The sequence below is a fragment of the Diabrotica undecimpunctata genome, chromosome 4, assembly GCF_040954645.1.
Source record: "Diabrotica undecimpunctata isolate CICGRU chromosome 4, icDiaUnde3, whole genome shotgun sequence".
Taxonomy (NCBI): domain Eukaryota; kingdom Metazoa; phylum Arthropoda; class Insecta; order Coleoptera; family Chrysomelidae; genus Diabrotica; species Diabrotica undecimpunctata.
Window position 1 is genome coordinate 157281061 of NC_092806.1, and position 24095 is coordinate 157305155.

Consider the following 24095-nt stretch of genomic DNA (forward strand, 5'->3'; position numbering starts at 1 on the left):
TTTTTAATAAAAATCTTTGCTTATATAGGCGCCTTTTTCTTCAATTTTTGTTGCCTATAAATCCGAGCTTTAATGATGACAATTGGTAAAGAACCATGGACTCAACTGTATAAACGATTCGATACAAATGCTCTCAGATTCATCTCAGCGAGACTTTGTATATCCAATCATTTTAGTTACCTACCAGTATATTAAATTTAATTTGAAAATATACACACTCTTTGAATATTAAATCTTTTGACTATACATAATATTTAAATAAAACATTTTTGAAGAAGAAAGTGTATCGAATAACTGCATAATTTACAATTTTATATCAGCCGAATTAAATTTTAGCTTCCATTATTCTATCGATACGAAATCCCCGAGCGACAATTAATTTTTTCCCTGCGGGAACTTCCCAACTTTCAGAATGTACCTAAATTCAGATTGACGATTCAGAAGCCGATCATCCTGTGTTCCTTTTAGAAGCTTATTCATGTTTTGCGGTCTCGGTCCTTTTCGTCTCTTTCATTTACGCCGACCTCTGGTTTCCCAAAAATGACTAAGTGATCTGTCAGCAGCTATTCTGAGGCCACTTTTAGTTAGCCGAAAGACGTTGAAATTATACAATTTTTAGCGGCAGGAAATGGATGAAATTTTCTCACCCTTCGGTTTATTCCCACAGGATGTTCTGGTTTGTATCGAAATTTGTAGAACTAGCTTATTTGTAATGTTTGGACGTTGTTTCTTGTTTATGAATGTCTTTTGCACTGTTGTATACGTTTTTTAAGAACACAGTAGCTTTATTGGAATGACTGTTATATCTTTGTCAATACATTTCAGGCAGTTTTAGAGAATCAAGTGACTTATCGCTTCAAATCAAATTATACAGGAGCTGATGGAATCTCCCTAATCATGTTAAAATGAATATTGCACTATACTCAAGACATGTTTAAAATTGTTGTATTTTAAAAAATTATTTTTCACTTACTGGATAATTACTAGCGTTATTCTTATTTCCAAAACAACTAATCCAACACAACTTACAGATTTAAGACTTATCAGCTATAGTATAGTTTCCAAATTGAAGACACTAAATTCCAAGATATCCAAGATGACCATTTTGAGTTATTCTTATTCTTCTTGGTCATGTCGTTACCATTTTTTCTTTGTTATTAACTACTTATTAGTTTTTTGACCCCCCTGTGCAGCTTCCACTTTTTTTATTTCATATAGCCGCTCCTTCTCGTTACCTTATCTCCATTTCCTACCGTCTACTGTTAAGTTTTTGTATCCTATTCTTGTCATTTTTCCTTTTCCTGTTTTTTCTTATCCACTTTGCTTGTTTGTTTCTGTATTCTTTTTATTTCATTGTCAGGTTATTGCTTATGTAAATGCGGACGTTTTCTGTTTCTATAACGCAGCGATTCTCCCCAATCTTTGTGGCATTCCTTAATTTCACTTTGACTGGTAGTTCTCTGCATACGAAATTTTCCATTCTTTCTCTTTTGTTTCTGTCGTCGTTTGCGTCCATTTTTATTCCTATTACAATCAAATTTTTCTTATTCTATTTTTCTCTGTTAAATTTTCTTCTGTAATTGCTTTACTTCTCTTTTCAAGTTCTGATTCTCTTGCCTCATTTCCATTAATTGCTTCGGTTTGCTCCCTCCTCAGTTGCTTTATTTCATTCATTATTTCTTCATTTCTTCCCATAAGTTCTTTCATCATACTAATCATAACTGCATTTGTATCTTTGTCTTAATCTTCTTTATTTTTCTGTGGTGTTCTCTTTGTTTTGCTTCTTTTAAAGCTGTAATCTTGTTCTACTCTCTTCCGTTTTTCCCTTCGTCGGTTTCTGCCTCGTTTCTAAAATTTTCATTTGCTTAGTGTCAATTTTTCACGCTTGCTTTACTCCGAGATATTTATACATATCATTTGCACCCATGGCCTCGACATTTTGGTTATTTTTAAAATAGAATCCTCCTGACGGAACCTTTCTATATATTGTGTTTAAAACATGACACTTGTATAATCCGAAGAGCATACTAATATCATTCTAGAAGGTTTTTACAGCTTTTAACATCTGATCTTTGTGGTAAAAACATGTTATCTAGTCTCGTACTAATTAATAAACTAACGAGACAAACAACACTAATCGATGTGGCGATACCTAAAAACATGTTCCCAGATTTAGCTATGCGGCCCACACTCCATCTAAGGCGAAAATTCACTCATCCCAAATACCTATGGTATCAAAAGGATTGAGCTCTGGTGGGACTCTTTCCGTGTTTTCGAGCCCTAGGTGACTTGGTATGTTGGAGTATTTCCCAAAAATATTCGTACACATCTGGACGTCGCAAGGAGTACAGCTTTCTGCATGGCCTTATAAAGATGTTCATTTAGACACAGCTGTTTTATGTTCTCTAGGAGGTTTTTTGGAATAACACCAGTAGTGGATGGAATAAAAGGTACTGTCTGGGTACTTTCCATTCTCCATTGTCTCCTAATTTGTATTTCTAGATCTCTGTACTTGGCGAATTTTTCGTTGTATTTAACACGCAAATTATTGGTGTTGGGTATCGCCACATCAATAAGTGTTATTTGCCTAGTAAGTTTATTAACTAGTATGAGATCCAGTCTATTACGTGCCACTGGTTGGTCTGTGAGCAGAGTGCGGTTCCAGTATAGCTTGTGGTTGTCATTTTCAAGTATTCTGTCAGGGACGTATTGATAATAAGGACGATGACCGGTTTGGAGAAGTCCCAGTTTGTCAGCTAGTTCTTGGTGAATACTCTTTCCTACTGAGTCATGGCGTTCTTTATAATCAAATACTGACAAACGCCTGGCAACCCCAGTAAGATGTTCGATGGTTTTTTGGGTTTGGCATTCATATCGGCATTTGTAATTTTGGACTTGAGGATAATTACCAATATATTTCAGGTAATTTTTAGTTGGAATAACCTGATCCTGAATGGCAAGTAGGAAACCTTCAGTCTCGGGAAACATCTTTCCTGATGTCAATCAATAGTTCGACGCTGTATTGTTGACATATTCTTAGCTGATCTCATTGAGATATCGCCCATGCAGAGGTTTACTCATCCAGGCGCGCATTTTTTTCTTGCTTAGTCAAGTGGTTTATGTGCATTTCTTGTTCCCTCAGTTTAAGCGGCGTCGTATCATCTACTGCGCAAATTGCTCGATGTAAAGTAGGTGTCTCAGCATGCACTTGAAAATAAGTTCTTAAATTAGCAACCTGTTTATCCAGTTGCTCACCTATGTCCATAAGTCCTCTTCCCCTTTGATATCTCGGTAATGTGGTCTCTACTGCACTGCGTGGATGGTAGAAGCCTTTGCGCCTTTGTGAGAAGTGTTCTTACTTTTCGATGGAGACTTTCTATATCCGTTTTTGACCACTTGATAATACCAAATGAATAGGTAAGCGCGGAACAGGAGTACGTATTTAATGCCTTAAACAAATTTTTACTATTAAGATATGACCGATTTCGGAACCTCGATCGGTTTTCATTAGTTTATGGTCAATTTTTTGCCATTTTCATTTTCACCCATTTCCTTGATGTTTTGGGCATCTTGCATATGGAAATCTCCGGGCTGAAACTTTCCTCTGACTATATTTAGTATACGGCACTTGTCCAGTCCAAAGTGCATGCTAATATCATTTGAGAAAGTTTCTACAGTTTTTAGCATCTCATCTAGGTGGTTTCGAGTTGAAGCCATTAATTTCAAATCATCCATATACAACACATGATTAAGCTTCGCCACAACAGTATTGTTATTTTTGATGCCAAAACCTGAGTCAGTGGAGTTCAGTAGCTGAGATAGTGAGTTCCTCGCTAGACAGAATCAAAATCGACTCAGCGAGTCCTCCTGGAAAAGACCTCGGTTGATTGGGATATCTTCAGTTTCGATATTGGTTTTTGAAGGTATTTGAAGGTGAATTTTAGTCTTCCACTCTGCCATTATATGCCTTAAAAAGGTCACGAGATTATCATCGACTTTAATATATTTTCAATATATCTATAAGCGATTCATGGGGCACTGAATCAAAGGCCTTCTTGTAGTAAATGAAGGCAGTAAAAAGGTTCCTTTTTTTGGTTTGGTATGCCTGGTTAGAAATGACTGAGTCGATAATAAGTTGTTCTTTGCAACCCATGGAACCCTTAGCGCATTCTTTTTGTTGAGGCTCTATGATATTGTTTAGAGCACAGTGTTGGTAGATACGTCGGGCTACACAGGATGTGACCAATTTTTACAAAGTTGGAAGACAAGTAATTGGGCGGTACTTGGCTGCATCCTGGATGTTATTGTGATCCTTTGGTATTAGATAAGTGGTTTCTTGTGTAAGAAATGATGGTATTTCCTGTGGATTAGAAATAACATGATTAATTAACATTGACAAACACACATGAACACTCCAAAACTTCTTTAGCCAGATTGGCAGCCAGCAATGGTGTTATGAGTAGCTGGCGTTGAAAGTTGATTTCCCCAAAACTCGTGAATTTCTTCTTGGCTTGGATATAATTTATTTTCATTTTCTACAGTGGAATTAAGTTTCCTATAAAACGCCTTCTCGTTCTCTGCATGCTCAAAAAGTACATTGTCGCATTTCCGGTTGTTGCTAACTTTGTATCTCCTCAGGCAGCCTGAATAATCAAGGAGATTTTGTTTTAATGTGTCCAGGCATTGTTGAGGTGTGTTGTTTTCTGGATTATGTTGTGAGTGTTAAACAATATTTCTTCAGTTCTCTTGATGATTTTTCTACTTCTCACTCCTCGTATGTATTACGTTATTTGTTCAATGTCCCTAAAAACCATGAATATCTAATACCAATACTTAAAAACATATTTTTTATTGTTGTTATTATTATTATTGCTACTGACAGGGAAATTAATCAAATCACTTTACCAGATGGCCCGTAGACAACTCAGTTCTAAAGAAATAACAAATATTATTTATCATAAGAAGAGTAAAAGTATAATAGCATAAATTCAGTAGTTGTCCATCTGAAACTAACAAAAAATTTCTTATTTTAAAAACTCGAAATCTTGCGACGAATTTTTTGTAATTTGTTGTATAATTTCTACAAGTAGCACATTTTTTCGAAGAGCTGGTATTTTTTATCTTATACTGTGGAAACATTTTCCAAGATTGCGCATCCGAAGCACGCCAACGACGGTGATGATCGTTTAAACCACCATTACATCATTTTATTTGTCCTCAAATGTGTCATTACTGTTTTAATTATTATTGTTAAAGAATAAAACGGCTAAGAGATCGTGCACAAACACTTAAAACACATCTGGCAGGTTTATTTATTTTACCGCCTTGCAAGAAGACTCACGACTTGCAGAGAGATAAAGAATACCGACACTATATCATAATAAAAGTACTTTGTAAAATAGATTGGCCGAGTCTAATGGGCATCTTTCAGTCGAAAATAGGACCGACATAAAAATTTCATGATTTATAAAGTACTGGGAGCTTTATGACGTGTGCTTGCTTCTGTTTTGTTTGAGGTTTGTGTATTTATTTATCTAGGTTGATAATAAGTTAATACTATTGCCAGTCAGGTAAGATTTATATACATGGAATGTTATCTATACAAAATTGAAGTATATAAATTTTTTAGTATACATTTTTTTCTCTTTAACGTATTTTATTATTATTTAAAATATTTTATAGGAAACGTAGGTGTACGATATAGGGTTAATAAAAATCATCACGTGCTACAACCATTTTATTATCCGCGTCTTGACAAAAAGTATTATTATCAGCTGTACTATATATTTATATGAGCTCCCGCTACATTTGCTCTTCGTTTTATTTACAGGAGAATTGTCAACGGTCTAGCTCTAGTAACTCTAGAAGAAATCGAAGAGATGATGGGCTCTGCAGATACTGTAGTCCCAGCAGGAGATTTCAACGCACACCATACAGCCTGGGGTGTATGGACACGAAATATCACGCAAAAACACTTCTAAGATATTGTGAGCATTGAGACAAGATGATGTTTGTGTCAGATATAGCAACAAGCATGAAAATAAATAGACGCAAACTGGCCTAGCTACAGAAGACAGCTTAACGAAATGGAGATAACAATGGAATTCTAATCCAAAAGAAGAACTGACAGAACAAAAGAGATTACGAGAAGAATTCAACATGCAATGGAAAATAACATCCCAAAAAAATACGAATAACAGAGGTCTTATAATTCCAGAAGAACTAAAAGAAATCAAAAACAGAATTAGAAAAACATTCCAAAGAACACGAAATATCGAATATAAAATCTACTGAGATGAACTATCAGAAGATATAAGGTTAAGATCACCCATGTAAAATAAATGGCATAACTACAACAAAGGAGGAATCTACAATCTTTTGGAATATTGCCTGTGTCATAGATATTTTTTAGGGTTTACTTAGTATTCTTAAAGATTCATCATCAAGAAGTTCATAAATTCAGACTGTACTCCGTCTGGTCCTGGAGCTCTCCCTTCTTTTAGTGATATTATGGCTGCTCTTATTTCTGCCACTAGTATAGGTAGTCCTGTTTCCGTAGGTATTGGGGAATGGTTCTCCCTCTCATCAAAAAATAAATTTCGTATGTAATTTTTCCAGGTATTATTAATACTCTCATTTTCCACAATTACTTCTCCGTTCTCATTAACAAGTTTACTCTTTTGTTTTTACATTTGCCTGTAATTTCTCTTACCTTTTTATGCACGTTGAAGTCGTCATATTTACTTTGTAGAATTTCGATTTCTTGGCATTTTTTCTCCAGTTCTTTCTGTTTGGCTTCCCTGATCTTTTTCTGTATATCTCGTTGTAATGTTTTACACATAGAGTTATTGTTCTTGTTTTTTCTTCTTTCTTCCATCAGCTGCAGAATCTCTGTCGTCATCCATGTCTTATTCTTACCTTCTTCGTTTTTCATAAAATTGTCTTTAATGTCGTCTATCGTTTTATTAAGGGATTCTATCTTCTCTTCTGTGCTTTCCGTTGTATTATCGATTTCTTTCAATTTTCTATTTATTGTTTTGCTGTCTATTTCTTTTACTTCACTATTCTCCGTTCATAAATTGTTGAGAACACGAAATGTGCCTCAAACTCATAAAACGGTCGTAAACCATAGGCGTTCCTGAGGTGTTTATTCATTAAATAATAATATAATATTTTTTAATACTGTTATATATATATATATATATATATATATATATATATATATAATATTAATAATATTTTAATACTAATATATTTAGCAAAAAAACAATTAAAACTTTCACGGCTAATGTTATGTAACTATATTATATTAATAAAAATAAGAATTTAACCATTAACAATTTTGTAAATAAGAATACCTTATCTCTTTGGATATTTCAATACTAATCTTCGCGTTTAATCACTTTACTAGAAAACCTGGAATTCATATCCGAAGGTACTATTCGTTGCAAGATAATTAGGATGGAATTCCCCAGATTTTTAATAATATAATGGGTATGCTTTGGTCCCGTGCCTCGTTTGTTCAGTTTATATTCGAAACTTAACTTAAAAGGGTGAAGTTATTACGAACGAAAACAATTTTTTTGTTTAGTACGTTTTTGATCGCATGTAATTTACGGCTCGTCGGTGTGTCTGCGTCTACGGCAGTAATTAGCGTCTCGAATATTTCTTTTGCGAATTATATGCAGTGCGTGAGTGATTTTTTATTCCATATACCTACGAACATATACGTACCTTTCGCTCGTGCTCGTTTTGTTGGATTGTTTGTGATGGCTTCATCATCAACATCATCAAGTTTTACACCGGTACTGTTGCGTACAGTCAGTAAGTCTGTCTATTCACCAAGAGAGAAGACTATTGTCCTGAATATTCACGATGCTCTGGTTTCTCAGAATCCCACAAACACTGTTCGCAACATAGTCGAAAGTTGTGCCAACATGACTGGCGTAGGAGAGTCAACTATATATAGGTTCCTATCAGAAAGAAAAAAACACGGTACTTATAGCTAACCCAAACACAAACGAACACTTAAAGAGAGGGAAAAAGCCTATTGAAATTGATGCATTTGCCAAAAATGGTATTCGAAGGAAAATTCATGGATTTTTTTTCAAAAAAGAAATACCAAACCTAAACAAAATTTTACAAGAAGTTAGAGACGACCCGGATTTGCCTCATATCGGACGAACTAAATTGTGGCAAGTTTTAAAAGAATTAAATTTCCGGTGGGAGAAATCAGACCGAAAATCACTTTTGATTGACCGGGAGGAGATAATATGTTGGAGAAGAAATTATCTAAGATCCATACGAAAATTCCGGGCTGAAGGAAGGCTCATCTTCTACCAGGATGAAACGTGGGTAAACTCAGGTCATACTCTAAAAAAAATTTAGTCAGATAAAAATATATTAAGCTCCAGGCAAGCCTTTATGGAAGATTGGCCTACTGGTATCTCCCCACCTTCTGGTAAAGGCAGTAGATTAATAATTTCTCACATTGGCAGTGAAAAAGGATTTGTTAAGCATGGTTTGTTGGAATTTCAGTCCAAAAGCACAAAAGACTATCACGAGGAGATGACAGCTGATGTTTTCGAAGAGTATTTTGAGCAGATGATTGAACACATACCACCAAATTCAATTATAGTATTAGATAATGCACCTTATCATTCACGACTAGTAGAAAGACTTCCAACGACTGCGTGAAAGAAACAGGATATTCTTGACTGGCTGCAGAATAAGTATCTGCCTTACGAAGATGGAATGGTAAAAGCAGAACTTCTAAAAATTGCCCGGCAACACAAATCTAAGTTCAAGGAATACGTAGTTGACAAAATGGCGGAAAGGCGAAACATTACAGTTTTTTGTCAGGGGGGGTCATGGGTTTGTGCCTCATATAAGGGAACCATTTTCTCAATAATTATTTTAAGCGATATAAAACCAATGAGAAGTTATTAAAACCCAAATACCCTACGGGTGCAAAGAAGGGTACAACATTAAGGGGTTTTAAACTTAAACAAAAAAAAATCATTTAAACCCACATACTCTATGACAGTAAAATCAAGTGTACAAGACTATTAAACCAAAGAAAAGTTATTAAAATATAAATACTGAAAAATCAAGGACTGTCAATTTAAGTTAAGTATTTTAAAGACAATTAATTTAAATCCACCTATCCTATAGCTACAAAATCAAGAACAAACCAAGGATAAATAAGTATAAACCAAAGTTAAGTAATTTAAATGCAACAACTTAATGTAATTGTAAACATTAATGAATGTATTTAACATTCCTAATAAACTCTATCTTATCGTTATATCATATATCAATTTGTAAAAACATTCATTTATTCCTTATTACTATAAGGAGTGAAAACATGGACTCTCGGATTCGGACTCTACACGTATGAGGCGTATAGAAGCCTTTGAAATGTGTTTTTCGAAGAATGCTGAAGATTTCGTGGACAGAGCACGTGACCAATAACGAGGTGCTGAGAAGAATGAGGACTGAGAGAGAACTCCTAAATATTGTAAACAACAGAAAAAACGAGTTATCTAGGACATATTCACAGAGAAGAAAAATATAACTTTCTACGATTCATAATGGAAGGAAAAGTAGAAGGAAAAAGAGGTCCAACAGACAGGCATGAACACATATTCGATATTAAGAACAGCTCAAGATAGAGAGCAATTTGCTGTAGTTATAGCCACCCTTACGTAATGAAAAAGAAACCTTAAGAATAAGTGTAAACAGCATTTTATTTAAATTAGTTTATTCAACAAAAAACATAATATAATTAAGGAATAGTTATTTCTATAATTAGGCATATTAGGCTATAAGTGAGTGAAGTATTTTTTTACTCGGTATTGAAATTTTTCTCACGAATTATCAGCAACAGCCGGCAACGAGTGGTAAATAAAAGTTCAGTGATTAAAAATACTATAAGAATAAGATAAGTAAATATTATATAATTTTATAAAAGGAAAGACAGTTAAGATTTGATTTTACGTATAATGCGTCTATGTATCCGCTTATACGTATTTCACCCATAGTAGAAGCAACACTAAAATGGCTTCGATCTGGACGCAATAGCGACATCTAATAATAAATCCATAAATAGTTTCGAAACACAATTCAGATTTCTGCCTTAATCTGAGCCTTCTAAAAATTGCAAGGCATAGCCAGACGTTGATAAAGTTGTAACTAGAGAGATGGGGAATCTAAAATTTCCTTTTATTTGTCTTTCCTTTTATTTCGATATACTCTTTATGAGTACGAGAAACCAATTCGCTAAGGATTTTTGCTCAGTTGAGGAGATATGTTGTGGAATGCAATTTTAGATTCCCCTTGTCTCTAATTTCATCTTTATCAACGTCTGTTTTGCCTTGCAATTCTTAGAAGGCACAGATTAAAGCAGAAATCTGAATTTGGTTTCGAAAATTAGTTTACGGATTAATTTTATAAAAATGTATTCTTTTCGCCTATCCGATTTAGCAAATCGCTATATGATTGTATGAAATCTAGAGATATTCAGGATGCACATTGATGAGTGCTAAATCAGTTAACCTTTCCAAGTTCTATTTCTAAGCCAAGTCTTTAGACACTGACTGGCAGTGTAATTAATATTTGCAGAAATATTCTGATATTTGGATACATATGAATATCGTAGTTTTCTAATACTTCTAAAATACAATCAGGAAGTTTTCCATTATTTTGCACGACTCTTTTCCACTTTTGAATCCACAGTGAAAACTCTTGTTCGACTGTGGAATATGCAGTAAGTAGTTAGTCCAATAATATCCCGGAAGGTCTCAACAATTTTTTTAATGCAACTTTATCTTCTGGTGTGTTATCAGTTTTAGGTAAAACAACTCGAAGATTAAATAGATTCATAACTTTCGGTGAAAGTCGTTGTTTGAAACAGATTCAGCATTTGATCTTTTATTTTGAAGAATGCATTTAGTGTCCTCTATGACCTCAGTAACCTACTTAAAATCTAATTTTGGTGACTGAAGAAGACGACTAAGTGATCCAGTTATACCTAAAACAAAACAAGACAAACTACTGTTTCACAGTTTCACAAATACCTTGGACAGCAGCCCCCAGTTGCTTTATTTGTATTCACTAACGTATCAGACAGAGCTAATGCAACAACAATATTCACTTTGATATTTATTATAGATAAATTATAAAATGTAGCACACAGTCTCAACAATTATAATACATATTCAAATTACAAACAACCAATTCGTAGACAAAACTGAAGATAAGAAATGCCCAATACAAAATAAAAATGTGCTGATTTCGTGCGAAAAGTCATGTCATGTACATTGAATGAACAATAATGTGTGGGCGGTAATTCTACCTCATCGATAATCGAACGATTCTCTGGCACTCAAATGACGAATTGACAAAATTTGAAAATCGCGTAATTCTTAATTCGTGGAAGTCTTAGTCGAGGTATTACTGTATTAAGAATTGTTGATTTTTAAAGAGCAATTTAAAAAGGCTTCCGTATAATTCAACACTTACTTACCCCTAGAATAAATGAGTTTAAACAATTTCAACTCTTCACTTCCTGCTTATAGGGTTGATGGGTTTTAAATTATATTTTTTAGGATTATTTGATTGATATTTAATTTTGTTTTGGGGGTGGTCATGACCCCCGTGACCCCCCCCCCTTGGATCCGCCACTGGCCTCTTCCTGAACCTAAATCTGTAGGTTTGTCACAACTTATATTTCAGTTGATTTTAGTCAATAAAATGTTCTTCTTTAGTTTATCGGTTATTTCTATTGTTAAATTAAGTTTATTTTTAAGTTACATTGTACTATTTTCTCTTACAAAATATGTACAATAAGGAGTTGTTCCAAGGTACAACCGTTGTACCTCAGACCAGAGAGTGATTATTTTATTTACTTATTTTTCAAGTACCTACTTATTTCATTTATATTTAAATTGTAAATACATATTACAAAACTGATTAAATAAAGGAATCTTCTTTATCCATAATTTTTTTATTTTTCCAAATATCGACTTAAAAGATGGTCCAAGGTACACTTTCTCCTAATTAGAAAGTATTAAAATTTTATTTGACTGATTTAGTATTTATAAAATAGTAAATTAATTATTATCGGTTATAATGCGAAAATACAATTTTTGTATTCGGTATTATTTATTTAATGAACTACGGCACTTAATCAAATCCAATTTAACTTTTGTTGATCAACTTTAACCCTTCAATTCCACTCGACTCATCAGAATGCGCCTCTAGGGTCGTCTTCGGAAATTATTGTATCAATCGAAGAGACCTCAAGTCGTGTATATGTGTGTAATCAAGTAACAATTTCAGCAACGCCGAGAAAGGAATTCCGTCCGTGATTTTCAGCCGGCATGTAAGATCCATTGACATATGACCTGGGCGGGTAAATCTCTTAAAAGCTAAAAACCGGGACGAAACGATTTGTCTATTTCTGTGATATTATGACTGGATGTTGCCAAACGGTCACGAAGACACGATTTAGGCATTAGGAAAGGAAACATCTGTCTTATATCCCACTGAACGGGGAATACCAAATAAAATTTATATGTATGGCGGGTTTAGGAGTGTTTTATAAATATCGGGACCAAATGTTGGAGAAGATCGTTTATTTCAATTTTACGCCGTGGTTATTTTATGTTGTCAAAATTTAGTGTCGCATTAAGAAAAGCTCATTTACTAGTTTATGCCGTTACTAGAAGCGTTAAAAAAATGCTCACGCCCCAAACCATATTATACAGAGTGTACGGAAAATCTAACTTTTTCATCGTTTTAATAAATTATTTTGCTCAAGAATAAAACACCTTCAGACTGTAATAAACGAGACCCCAAATGAATATATAATCATTATGGGTGATTTTAACGCCCGTGTTGGCGATGATATAGTTCCAGGAATAAAACAGCGATGTAATGAAAATATCAGAAATGAAAACGGAGTCCTTCTGACGGACCTCTGCAGCATACACGAGATACGTATTAATATTATATTTTTCCCTCAACAAAACAACAAAAAACAATACAAATACACTTTTGAAAACAGTAGAGGACAAAGATCTATGATAGACTATATTCTGTCGAATAGAGATTTACATCCTTCTCAAATCTTGGATGTAAGAGCACTAACATCAGCAGAAATAGGAAACGATCATAAATTAGTATTGTGCAAAATCCTAATGAAAAAATATATATGTGATAACAAAACACCAGAATACACCACAAAAATAAAAGTCGAAAGCTTACAGGATGACTTCACAAGATACCTATTCCAAAAAAGAATAACCGAAAAAAGCAGAAACACATATATCACAGAAAGGGATGGAGTCGAAGAAAGCTGGGCAAAAATTAAGTCTAATATCTTAGCCTCGGCAAAGGAAGTTCTTGGTGAAAGAAATATAAATAAAAATAAATCGTTGCCAAGGCGAAGAACTCCATGGTTTTGTATAGTAGTGAAGGACAAATGTAATGAAAAGAAAAAAGCTTACCTGAAATATACGTCAAACAAAACATAAGAGCATACTAAAATTACAAGACAATTAGAAACGAAACACATGCACTTATAGACTGACAGTTCTAGTAGAGTGTTATTGATGAACATTTCGAAGGGCCAACGTTTAATAATAGTGCATGCTGATGGTGATATGGGATTTATTCCAAACGCTCTTTTAATAATTAAGTCTGGTAGTAAATCCAGCGGGTATCACTTACAAATAAATGCCACGAATTACCCCAAATGGATAAATTAAAAACTAATTCCAAATTTACCCCCTAAATCAATAGTTGTTTGCGATAATGCCTTATACCATTCGCTATAGATGAATCCTGGGCCTAATAGTAATAGGAGAAGACACTCGTGGCTCCAAAATCTGAGGAAGTGGTTCGGGCTCACATCGGTCGAATTATTCAGAAGCGCCGCAAACAACATCAGAATTGCCATGTTAATAGCCAACGTTCGCAACGGACAGGGCACTTGAAGAAGAAGAATAGTAATCCAAGAAAAATGGTATGATTGATTGGCTGATTCAAAACAATAAAAATTTTAATCCTCAAAATTTTAAACCCGAATAATAAATTTATTAGACAACAAAAAACTATTCCTGTTTGCCAGTTCCTCCTGTATACAAGTGATGTAGTTCTACAACATACCCCCTTTTTAAATTAAATGTCTGTTTTGTCTTTTTAAATGTGTTCTGTTTGTCCTTACGTGTTTTTAATTTTAATTGACATGTAACAATTATTTCTTCAATAAATATAAATAAATTTTAAATAATATAACACACCACATTTAATTTTCATCAAATAATTTACACAATACCTACATTCCTAGTCTAGTTGTTAATATCTTTTCTCCTCAAGAACTTTTCCTTTATTCGTTACTAGTTGCAGTAAAACCGATGATCACCTGCCACCAGTTTACCATAACAGTTTTTTAACTATGTTCTCTCAAACAGTTAATAATAATCTCTGTATCGGCATCATTTAGTTTATAGTTTATTTCACGAAAATTGGTTGAGTGCTTAATGATTGCAATAAAACCCGACCGCAAGTACCCCAGCTTAGTCAACATTAGTTGAGCAGGTAAGTATTAAGGTAAAATTGAAGCTACTGTGGAGTGTCGTTATCTTGTTTGTATAATAAATTCCTGGTAATATAAAAACGATTAAAAAATCGTATAAAATTATAAAAACGATTAGAATACATTTTATTTCATAAAGTTGTAAACATTTTAACAGTGAGTTTTACTATCAATGGTTGATCTTTTAATGACCACAATAAATTTGTTGATCGTTAAGTATTTCCTGGAATAATTATACAGGTTCCCTCTATTCTGTATAATTTGTAAAAGTATATAAAACCGATGAGAAATTTTTAAATATATGTACATTTTGTTTCATTTAGTTGAAAGTGTTACAAGTATTACCAGTGTTATACCTATTTATAATTATAAAACAGCATTATGTGGCGTCCGTGGAAAAACATTGATGGTGCTTCTTCCAGTGTTCCAGCAAAGAAAAAGCATTTATCTGCTGACGCTAGAGAAATCGTAAAAACAATATATATGTCTTTACTTACAAGAGGACTTACTGCTAATACTGCTGCCAGTGAAATATCTGATTAAACGAAAATACCTCTAACCACAGTGAAAAGAATTACATCAAATCCCATTAAGTCAAGAAGGAAGCGTAAGGATGCAGGTTCTACCAAATGTATTGACGAAAGTGATAAGGACTTAATAAGACGAAAAATTTACACAATGTACGAAGAGCAACGGATACCTACATTAGATGCTTTAAAACAACGGCTTAGTGATGATGATACACAAATAAACTGTAGCCGCATTAGTCTTTGGAGGATTTTGTCTAAAATGGGCTTCAGATATCGTACAATTGACAAAAGGCAAGTGCTTATGGAGTCCCATCGTTTACAAAAGTGGCGTACTGAATATATAACTTCCATAAGAAAGTACCGTATAGAAGATCGACCAATAATTTATCTGGACGAGACATGGTTTGACAGTCATGAAACACCATCCAAAGGATGGTCCGATTCTTCCAACAGGTGTCAAACAAAAGCTCCATCAAACAAAGGGAAAAGAATAACAATTTTACATGCAGGATCAGAAAATGGTTGGGTCCCAAATGCCTTATGGCTTTCTGCAAAGAACATTAAAGACTCCTGCGTGGACTACCATGAGGATACAACGGCAGAGCTTTTTGAGCAATGGTTTAAGAATTGTCATATACCTAACCTTCCTCAAAATAGTGTGATAGTAATGGACAATGCAAGTTACCACAGTCGTCAATTACATAAGTCTCCAAGTGCAAATAACACAAAAATTTAAAATTCAAAACTACCTGTTAGAAAACGATATATATTTTGAAGAAAGTTATTTAAAAAATGAACTGTTAGAAGTGTTAAAATCATTTTCTATTAAGAAAGTATATGTTTGTGACGCATTGGCCGAGGACATGGGACATACAGTGTTACGGCATCCGCCCTACTATTGTTTATTTAATCCCATAGAGCATATGTGGCACCAACTAAAGCCAAATGTTTCTCCGACTTTAAGTGGTAGTGTAGTCGAATTAATAAGGAAATGTGTTGATGATATCTCCCCAGAAAGTTGGAAAAATTCAGTACGCCATTTAATGAACGTAGAAAATTCATATGTTACTTTGAATCACATAATTAAACCAATTGTTATTAATCTTGAAGAGGATAGCGACAGTGAAACAGAATTAGGTATTTAGGAATTCATAAATATATTTTGGTTATTTTGGGTATTTTTTTTTTGTAAATATTAACGTATATATTTTTCTATATTTTTTTTTTCAATTTATCTATTTTTTGTACATTATGTATTCATTTGTATGTATATACTGTAAATAGAACTATTATTACTGTACATTTTTAACGATATCCGATTAGGAAGAGCAGAAACTTTTAAACACGCCAGTTTTTTGCCGACAGTCCTAAGCCTGTAAAAAGTGTGAAGGAAAGTACCTTTCTGAATTTAGATCCATATACTACAATTATTCACGTAGAACAAAAAAACTACTTTTTTCATGTTAAAAATTGTTCAATTATCAAGTATATTCACTTGAACAACCTGAAAATACCATATGAAATACTTTAATAAATTTTTATAATCGTGTATTACACAGCTACAAATGAAATATATTAAATAACAAACTTTCTGAAGTGCGACCCTGTGTACTTCGGTAGTGTATTGAGAGACTCTTGTATACACAATAGGATCAACTCAGGTAACCATTAAGCACTCAACCATTTTTCGTGAAACAAACTATACCATTTTACCATCATTTAGTATGCAAAACCGATCGTTGATGGTAGAATAAATTGATGGTAAGTAAGTCTTATTTTTATTTCTTTTTACCTATTTGAAATGGACTCACACAGGCAACATAATATTCAAGATTTATTATTTTTATGTTAATTAGACTTACCATTTGAGGAATTAAATCTCTGTAGAGGTTCACTAAACTGCTGCAGCCTTTCACAAACGAATGGATTTGATGCACTATTCTGAAACAAAGAAGAGAAATCAAGAAGTTACAAAAGATTAAGTTAAAAAAAAGTTCTTATCGAGTTAAAACAATTCAAAAATGTATCTAATCTATCACTAAGATATTGATTTTCTAGTTATTTAGCAATTCTATTCGCGATTTCATAACAAATCCGCTAATTTGTTCCTATCTGGCTAATTCACAGCTAGATTATACAATAATGAATGATAGAGTATAAAGGTTTCCATTTTTCAGACGAAGAAAGAAAAGTTATAGAATGAAAAACTTCGATGTCATTCAACAAACCGATTTAATCAACACACAAACTTTGTACATTTAAACATACGATAAGACATCTCGATTAAACCTTTTATCACTCATTATCACGTATTGTATGATATTTAGTACATTCAACACATTAAATGAGACAATCTTTAGGAAAATAATTGAAAAAACTTATTCTTTTTTTATTATCAAGATATCTGTTTATTAAGGTTAATATGTATGTATATAACTACATAGTATCTGTCAACTATTCATATTCTTATTTCATCATGTAAATATATCACATTCTCTCAGACATTTACAACGCTATAGCTGGAAAGAAATCCGACTAAAAGAAGGAAAAACAGAAAACTTTAATAATATATTATTCAGTAAAAGCTCTTCTGGTTTTTCCTTGGCCACGAAAACGGAAATCTCTCAGACTGTTTGTCTACCGGTGCCAGCGTAAAAGTCCCTAGAGAATAATGAGGTCAAAAATTCCATTTAGAATGTAATTAACGGCTAAGCCACTACCGCTAAAGGAGTCTCTTTGAAGGTTTGAATTTAAGTAATTAGTGCTAACAGTATTAATGAGAATTTAAAATGCATTTGAAATATCTTTAATCGAAAGTCCCTTTAGATACTGATAACATTAAAAATTACATAACACAGTGCCTTCACTACGTAGCACAAGAAGATATTGGTATGATCACCTAAGCACTGTATAATTGAAAAAAATAATATAATACAGTTAAATGAAAAAGACAGAAATGATTTTATTTCACGTTCAAAGCGTCTATGTATCTATTGATACGTATTTCGACTTAAAAAGTCTCATCAGAATAGTTATTCATAGCCGTTCTTAACGTGAAAAATAAAATTCTCTGTCTTATTCGAAGTAACAATAACATGACTTCGTTATGGACGCACATCTGATAGAAAAATAGGTAAGATAGTTTCGAAACAAATTCAGATTTCTGCTTTAATCTGGAGCCTTCTAAAAATTGCAAGACATGACCAGACGATGATAAAGATGTTAAAGAAGACATGGGGAATCTAAAATTTGCATTCCACGACATGTCTATTCATCTAGGCAGAAATCCTAACGAATTTGTTTCTCGTACTCGTACAGAGTAGATCCTTAACATCTTTATCATCGTCTGGTCATGTCTTGCAATTTTTAGAAGGCTCCAGATTAAAGCAGAAATCTGAATTTGTTTCGAAACTATCTTACCGATTTTTCTATCAGATGTCGCTATTGCGTCCATAACGAAGCCATGTTATTGTTACTTCTAATAAGACAGAGAATTTTATTTTTCACGTTAAGAACGGCTATGAATATCTATTCTGATGAGACTTTTTAAGTCGAAATACGTATCAATAGATACATAGACGCTTTGAACGTGAAATAAAATCTTTTCTGTCTTTTTCATTTTATTCGGATCTACTCTGTACGAGTACGAGAAACAAATTCGTTAGGATTTCTGCCTAGATGAATAGACATGTCGTGGAATGCAAATTTTAGATTCCCCATGTCTTCTTTAACATCTTTATCATCGTCTGGTCATGTCTTGCAATTTTTAGAAGGCTCCAGATTAAAGCAGAAATCTGAATTTGTTTCGAAACTATCTTACCGATAATACAGTTACTTTATCTCTTTCAGATTACCGCTCTTCAGGAGACAAGATGGCTGGGGAAAGGTGTCAGTGGAAAGGGACAGTGGAGTTGCATTTGTGGTGGATAATGATTTTAAGTCAAAAATCCTAGACTTCCAGGCAGTCGGTGAAAGGATATGAAAGTTAAGACTCTTCTTCAACCCACTTCTTCAACCTAACATAAAAATTCATTGCTCAACAGAAGAACAAAAACAACATACAAAGGAAAGCTTCTACCAACAGCTGGATATAGTATATGACAATGCGCCCAAAAATGACATCAAGATTAGAATGGGTGATATGAATGCTAAAATAGGCGAGGAGTCGCAGTTCTATGGCACAACAGGAAAAAACCCACTGCAAAATTAAACAAGCGAGAATGGAGAGTTTTTGATAAATTTTGCTAACAGTAAAAACATGGTTATAAGTTCCACATGCTTTCCACATAAAAACATACACAAAATCGCATAGATTTCACCAGATGGAACCACAAACAATCAAATAGACCATACGCTGATAGGCAAAAGGGCAGCCAGTAGTATCTCAGATGTGAGAACACGACGAGGAGCATGGTGTGGATCAGACCATCTTTTACCCCAAACCAAATTTAGATGCAGAGTTAACAAAGAAAGAAACGAAAGACAACAAAGAACAAACAAACTGGACCTGGAAAAGCTGGAGATTCAGGAATGTTAAGAGAAGTTAAAAGAAGAAGTCTTAAATGAGTTAAGGACGCTAGAACTGCATTCCATAGAGGGTAAATGGAATAATATCAAAACAGCAGTGATGACAGCGGGAGTGTCCACCCTGGGAAACAAAAAAAGGCGATAAGAGGAGCATGGTTCGATGACGAGTGCAGACAAGCAATAGAAGAAAGAAATGAAGCACACAAAATGTATATAACAAGAAGAACATGGGAAAGACGAATATCATTTGAAGTCGCAAGACGGAAAGCAGATAAGATATGTAGAAATAAAAAAAAGGCCTATGAAAATGGACAAATAGAAAAAATGGAGGAAAATTTTGATAACAATGAAATTAGAGGGGCTTACGAATACCTAAAAAAGATAAAAAGTGGATTTAAACCTCAAATAAGTCTAGTCTAGTCAAGATGAAATGGCTACGAACTACGTAGAAGAGAATGAAGTAGAGAATGGAGTAGAAGCTCCAACCATAGAAGATGTTGTCGAAGCTATTAAGGCAAAGAAAAACAATAAAGCCCCGGGAGTTGACGAAATACGACGACCGGAAGAAAAGTATAGTACGACCGATCTATAAAAAAGGAGACAAACTCCAGTGCAAAAACTACCGTGGAATTTCTCTACTATGTACAGCATATAAAGTCCTCACGTATATTATAAACCAGCGGCTCCAACCACTAGCAGAAATATTATTGGAGAGTATCAGATGGGCTTCCGACGGGGAAGATCGACACTGGATTAATTATTTACAGTCAAAACAGATCTAGAGTAAATCATGGTAACATGAAATTGCTGTTCACAACGTGTTTGTAGACTTTAAACAGGCATTTGACTAGTCAAAAGGAACAAACTCTACAATATATTGGTTGAATTGTTAATACCACACAAACTAATTAGACTCATTATAGCCACAATGGATGAAACTCAGGCATGTGTACGAATAAAAACCACCGGAAATACTTTCTTTTAAATTCCGCAGGGACTAAAGCAGGAAGATGGGCTGGCCCCAACTTTGTTTAACCTGGCACTAGAGTATGCGGTTAGGTAAATGCAAACTGGACGAGGAAAGCTACTGACCAACCAAACGGTTCAACTAGGTCTGGAAATTAAAACACAGAAAAAAACAAAAATAATGATACAGACGAGAAGAAATATAGTCCCACAAAACATTATACATGAAGATGCCATTGAAACGGTTGAAAAGTTTACATACCTGGGAGTAGAAATATATACCGACGGATCAGAAGATGGAGAAATACGGAAGAGAATAACGCAGGCAAACAGAGAACATTTGGCCCTCTTTGTACCGAGGAGAATAATAGGACCTGTGAAGGAAAACGGAATCTTCAGAAGTCGATACAACAACAGGCTTTATCAATTTTATAAGGAAGCACCACTGTCAGACTTCATTAGAATACAAAGATTGCAATGGGCTGGACATGTGATATGAGAAATGTCAACTACCACTTTTCCACGAAGAATTGGTTGCTAATGCAAATAATAAAGACATTTATAAAGTCAATAAACTACTTAACTCAATAGTTAAAGTTGAACCACCGCATCCCAAAAGAGAAATTCCGCAATGCCACAGGTGTCAACATTTCGGACACATTCACAAAGATGGCAACATAATGTCCCGATGCGTAAAATGTACAGCCAATCACTTGCTATCCGAATACCCAAACCCAATACGAATTAAAGATGTGAAGTGCACAAATTGCCAAGAGAATTATTCTGTCAACTAAAGAGGTTGTTTGGTCTACAAAGAAAACAATTTTTAAATTTGAGGGAAAAAATACAATCTTATTGCCTGCCAAGTTCCTCAAATACTTGTCGCCCATCTGTTACATATGCAAACACTGTGGAGGGAGAAAATCATACCATCGCATCCTACTCAAATATTACACAGCAAAAACTGAATACAAAAGAAACATGTAACAATTTAGAATTAATGATCCAAAAACTTATAGAGAGAATGGATAAAGTGTTTGAACTTCTCATAATGATGCTACTCAAACCACACCATCGACGGTATAAATGAACCGTCCTCTGTCCCCAGTGGCAGTAATGCATTGGTTGGTGATCAAAGTAGTAGTGTCTGCGGGCTCGCGAGACTGAGACCTCAGAAGACCTGAAAAAGACATTAAAGAGGATGTCGAAAGCTCGGCGCAACGATAATGGACGCGGTTAAACCCGGAAGACTGTTGAGTTTAACATCAATTCTTGTAATATTATTAATCTTAGCTCTAGGACTATATATAGTCCCGAGATTCCTAAGAGAAACATAGGGCTTCCACGAATTGTCTCCATGGAACTCTATTTCTGGCTAGTGCGTTGATTTCAAGTCAGGTTTTTCCCATTTCTTTATCTTCGTCCAGTATTACCCTTTGCCAAGTTTTTTAGGTGTGCCTACTTTTCATCGGCCTTGACGATTACATCCAGCGCTGTCCTGGTAATGTCATCTAGGGGTCTAGGGAGTGTGTGGCCCAGTCATCTATATTTTCTTCGCCTTATTTGTTTTATGACATTTTCTTGGTTGGTTTGGTTCCCTAAATTTTTCTTCGAAATTCGATTATACCAAAATATACGATAAATTTCAGACATATATTATACATTTTAAAGTGGATGGCTTTAAAATATTGTCAATATTTTTTAGTTGTCTTCCTGGGACGACGTTATTGGAAGATAGTTCATTCGATTACATGAAATGAACTACGAATACCTGTTAGAATCATGGGGAAAAAACAGGAAACAAACCTCATGATACTATCCACAACCCGAAGTGGTAAGTATTTGGTGTAAGTAATTTTCTTTGTTAATCTGTTAAATATTCTTTAACCTTGAATAAAACTCTAGATATCCTGTCTAACAAAGTTTGTTGAATTCCTCGTTAATTTGGTGAGTCCCTTTGTAATTAGGTCTTTACTTTTGCCTTGCTATTGCATTTTATCCATTATAACGGTAACATTACTCTTATCTCTATTTTATTGTTCGCCTCAAAAAATATTCGTCCAAGTAGAAATCATTGTTTTTAAAACCAACGTATTTCCCCTCGTATACAAATAAAAGCCATATTGGAAGACTAAGACGAAAAAGATTCAAATCTACACGAATTCGAGATGGATCTAATAGAAGGAAATCACCGGGTTTGTTTTTTTATGTGTGTTTGAATAATAAATATACAGAATGCCATCATATCCTTAACTTATGCTCAATATTTTTTCGGAAGTTCTGGGTTTTAAAAGAACATTTGAATATTTTGTATAAAATTCATTCCAGAAAGCTCATATACTTTCATATTCTGAGTCAGTCTTTATTCTCCTTGCCTCCTACTCTACTAAACACTCAGAATACTAAAATCGACTTACAATTCAACTAAAACTATCAAAATTCGGTAAATCCCTTGTAGTAGTAAGAAGCTTTTCTTGCAGAACAAGAAAAGAAATAAGAACTTCAGTGACAATCTTATTTAACAGCGAATTTGAGGTGGCCTCGTAATGGAACTGTAAGATTCAAAAGAAAATTCCCTTAAAATACTGCTTTTTAAAGTCCTGTCACGCTCTAGAAATAAAGAATAGAAAATATTTATCAGACTCTGCAAATTTTACTCTTGGGTTTGAATACGATTTAGCTTATTTAAAACTTATCGTGTTTTAGATCCAATTTGTTAATTGTATGCGTAACTGCTGTAAAATAGATGATCATTTGTAATTTTTTTGGGTGTAGTAGAAGTAAGACGAAAAATGAAGAGTTATTGGAATTAGCATCAGGAAGGAAACACATTCAACTATCGAGTCACATCAACGGGAGGAAGTAGCGGTATTGGATTCTTAATCAACAAAAAATGGAATCGAAGAATGTAGCGTTTTATATTTAATATCTATATAATAGTATAAATTCTGTATTCAGTTGTTTTAAAATATAGTTGTTTTTGTCTCTGTTATATTGTCAGGTATAAAATTATTCCGGTTAAAGCTAGGAAACGAGGACATTTAAAATAATCAATATAATACGTGTTATGTGTTATTTCGACGAATCTAAAAGAGTTGTTATTGTCGTTGAAAACGATTTGTTTATATTCGAGTCCCCTAATATTCCGATTGAAAAAGAGGTCCTTAGAAAAAATATTGCAAGTCAGGTATTCAATTTTTCTAAAACGTAATAAAGCTGGGAATATTTCAAGGTTGTTACGAACGAGTGTCGAGGGTATTATGTTTGTTTTAAGTTTGTAGGCACAACTGGTTCCGGAAACGTAAGGGGAATTTATTTGGCGTTGAATTTGTAAAATGTAACAGAGATAGGGGTCAAACAATATATTTGAGACTAGAAGGATGTTTGGGCGATTTTGAATCAGGAGTCGATTCATTTTTCTTTGTGTTGTCTTAAGACCTGTTAAGGTAATAATACTCTTTGCATAATGG

At 33.9% G+C, this 24095-nt stretch overlaps 1 protein-coding gene across 1 annotated transcript in view; it reads right to left on the reverse strand.

Annotated features, from left to right (window-relative positions):
- nau (myogenic-determination protein nautilus) overlaps positions 1-24095 on the reverse strand; it is a 119245-nt gene that overhangs the window by 40820 nt on the left and 54330 nt on the right. Inside the window, exon 5 of the mRNA XM_072530717.1 lies at positions 16995-17073. Coding sequence (XP_072386818.1) covers positions 16995-17073 — 79 coding nt within the window. The remainder of the gene's footprint in view (positions 1-16994; positions 17074-24095) is intronic.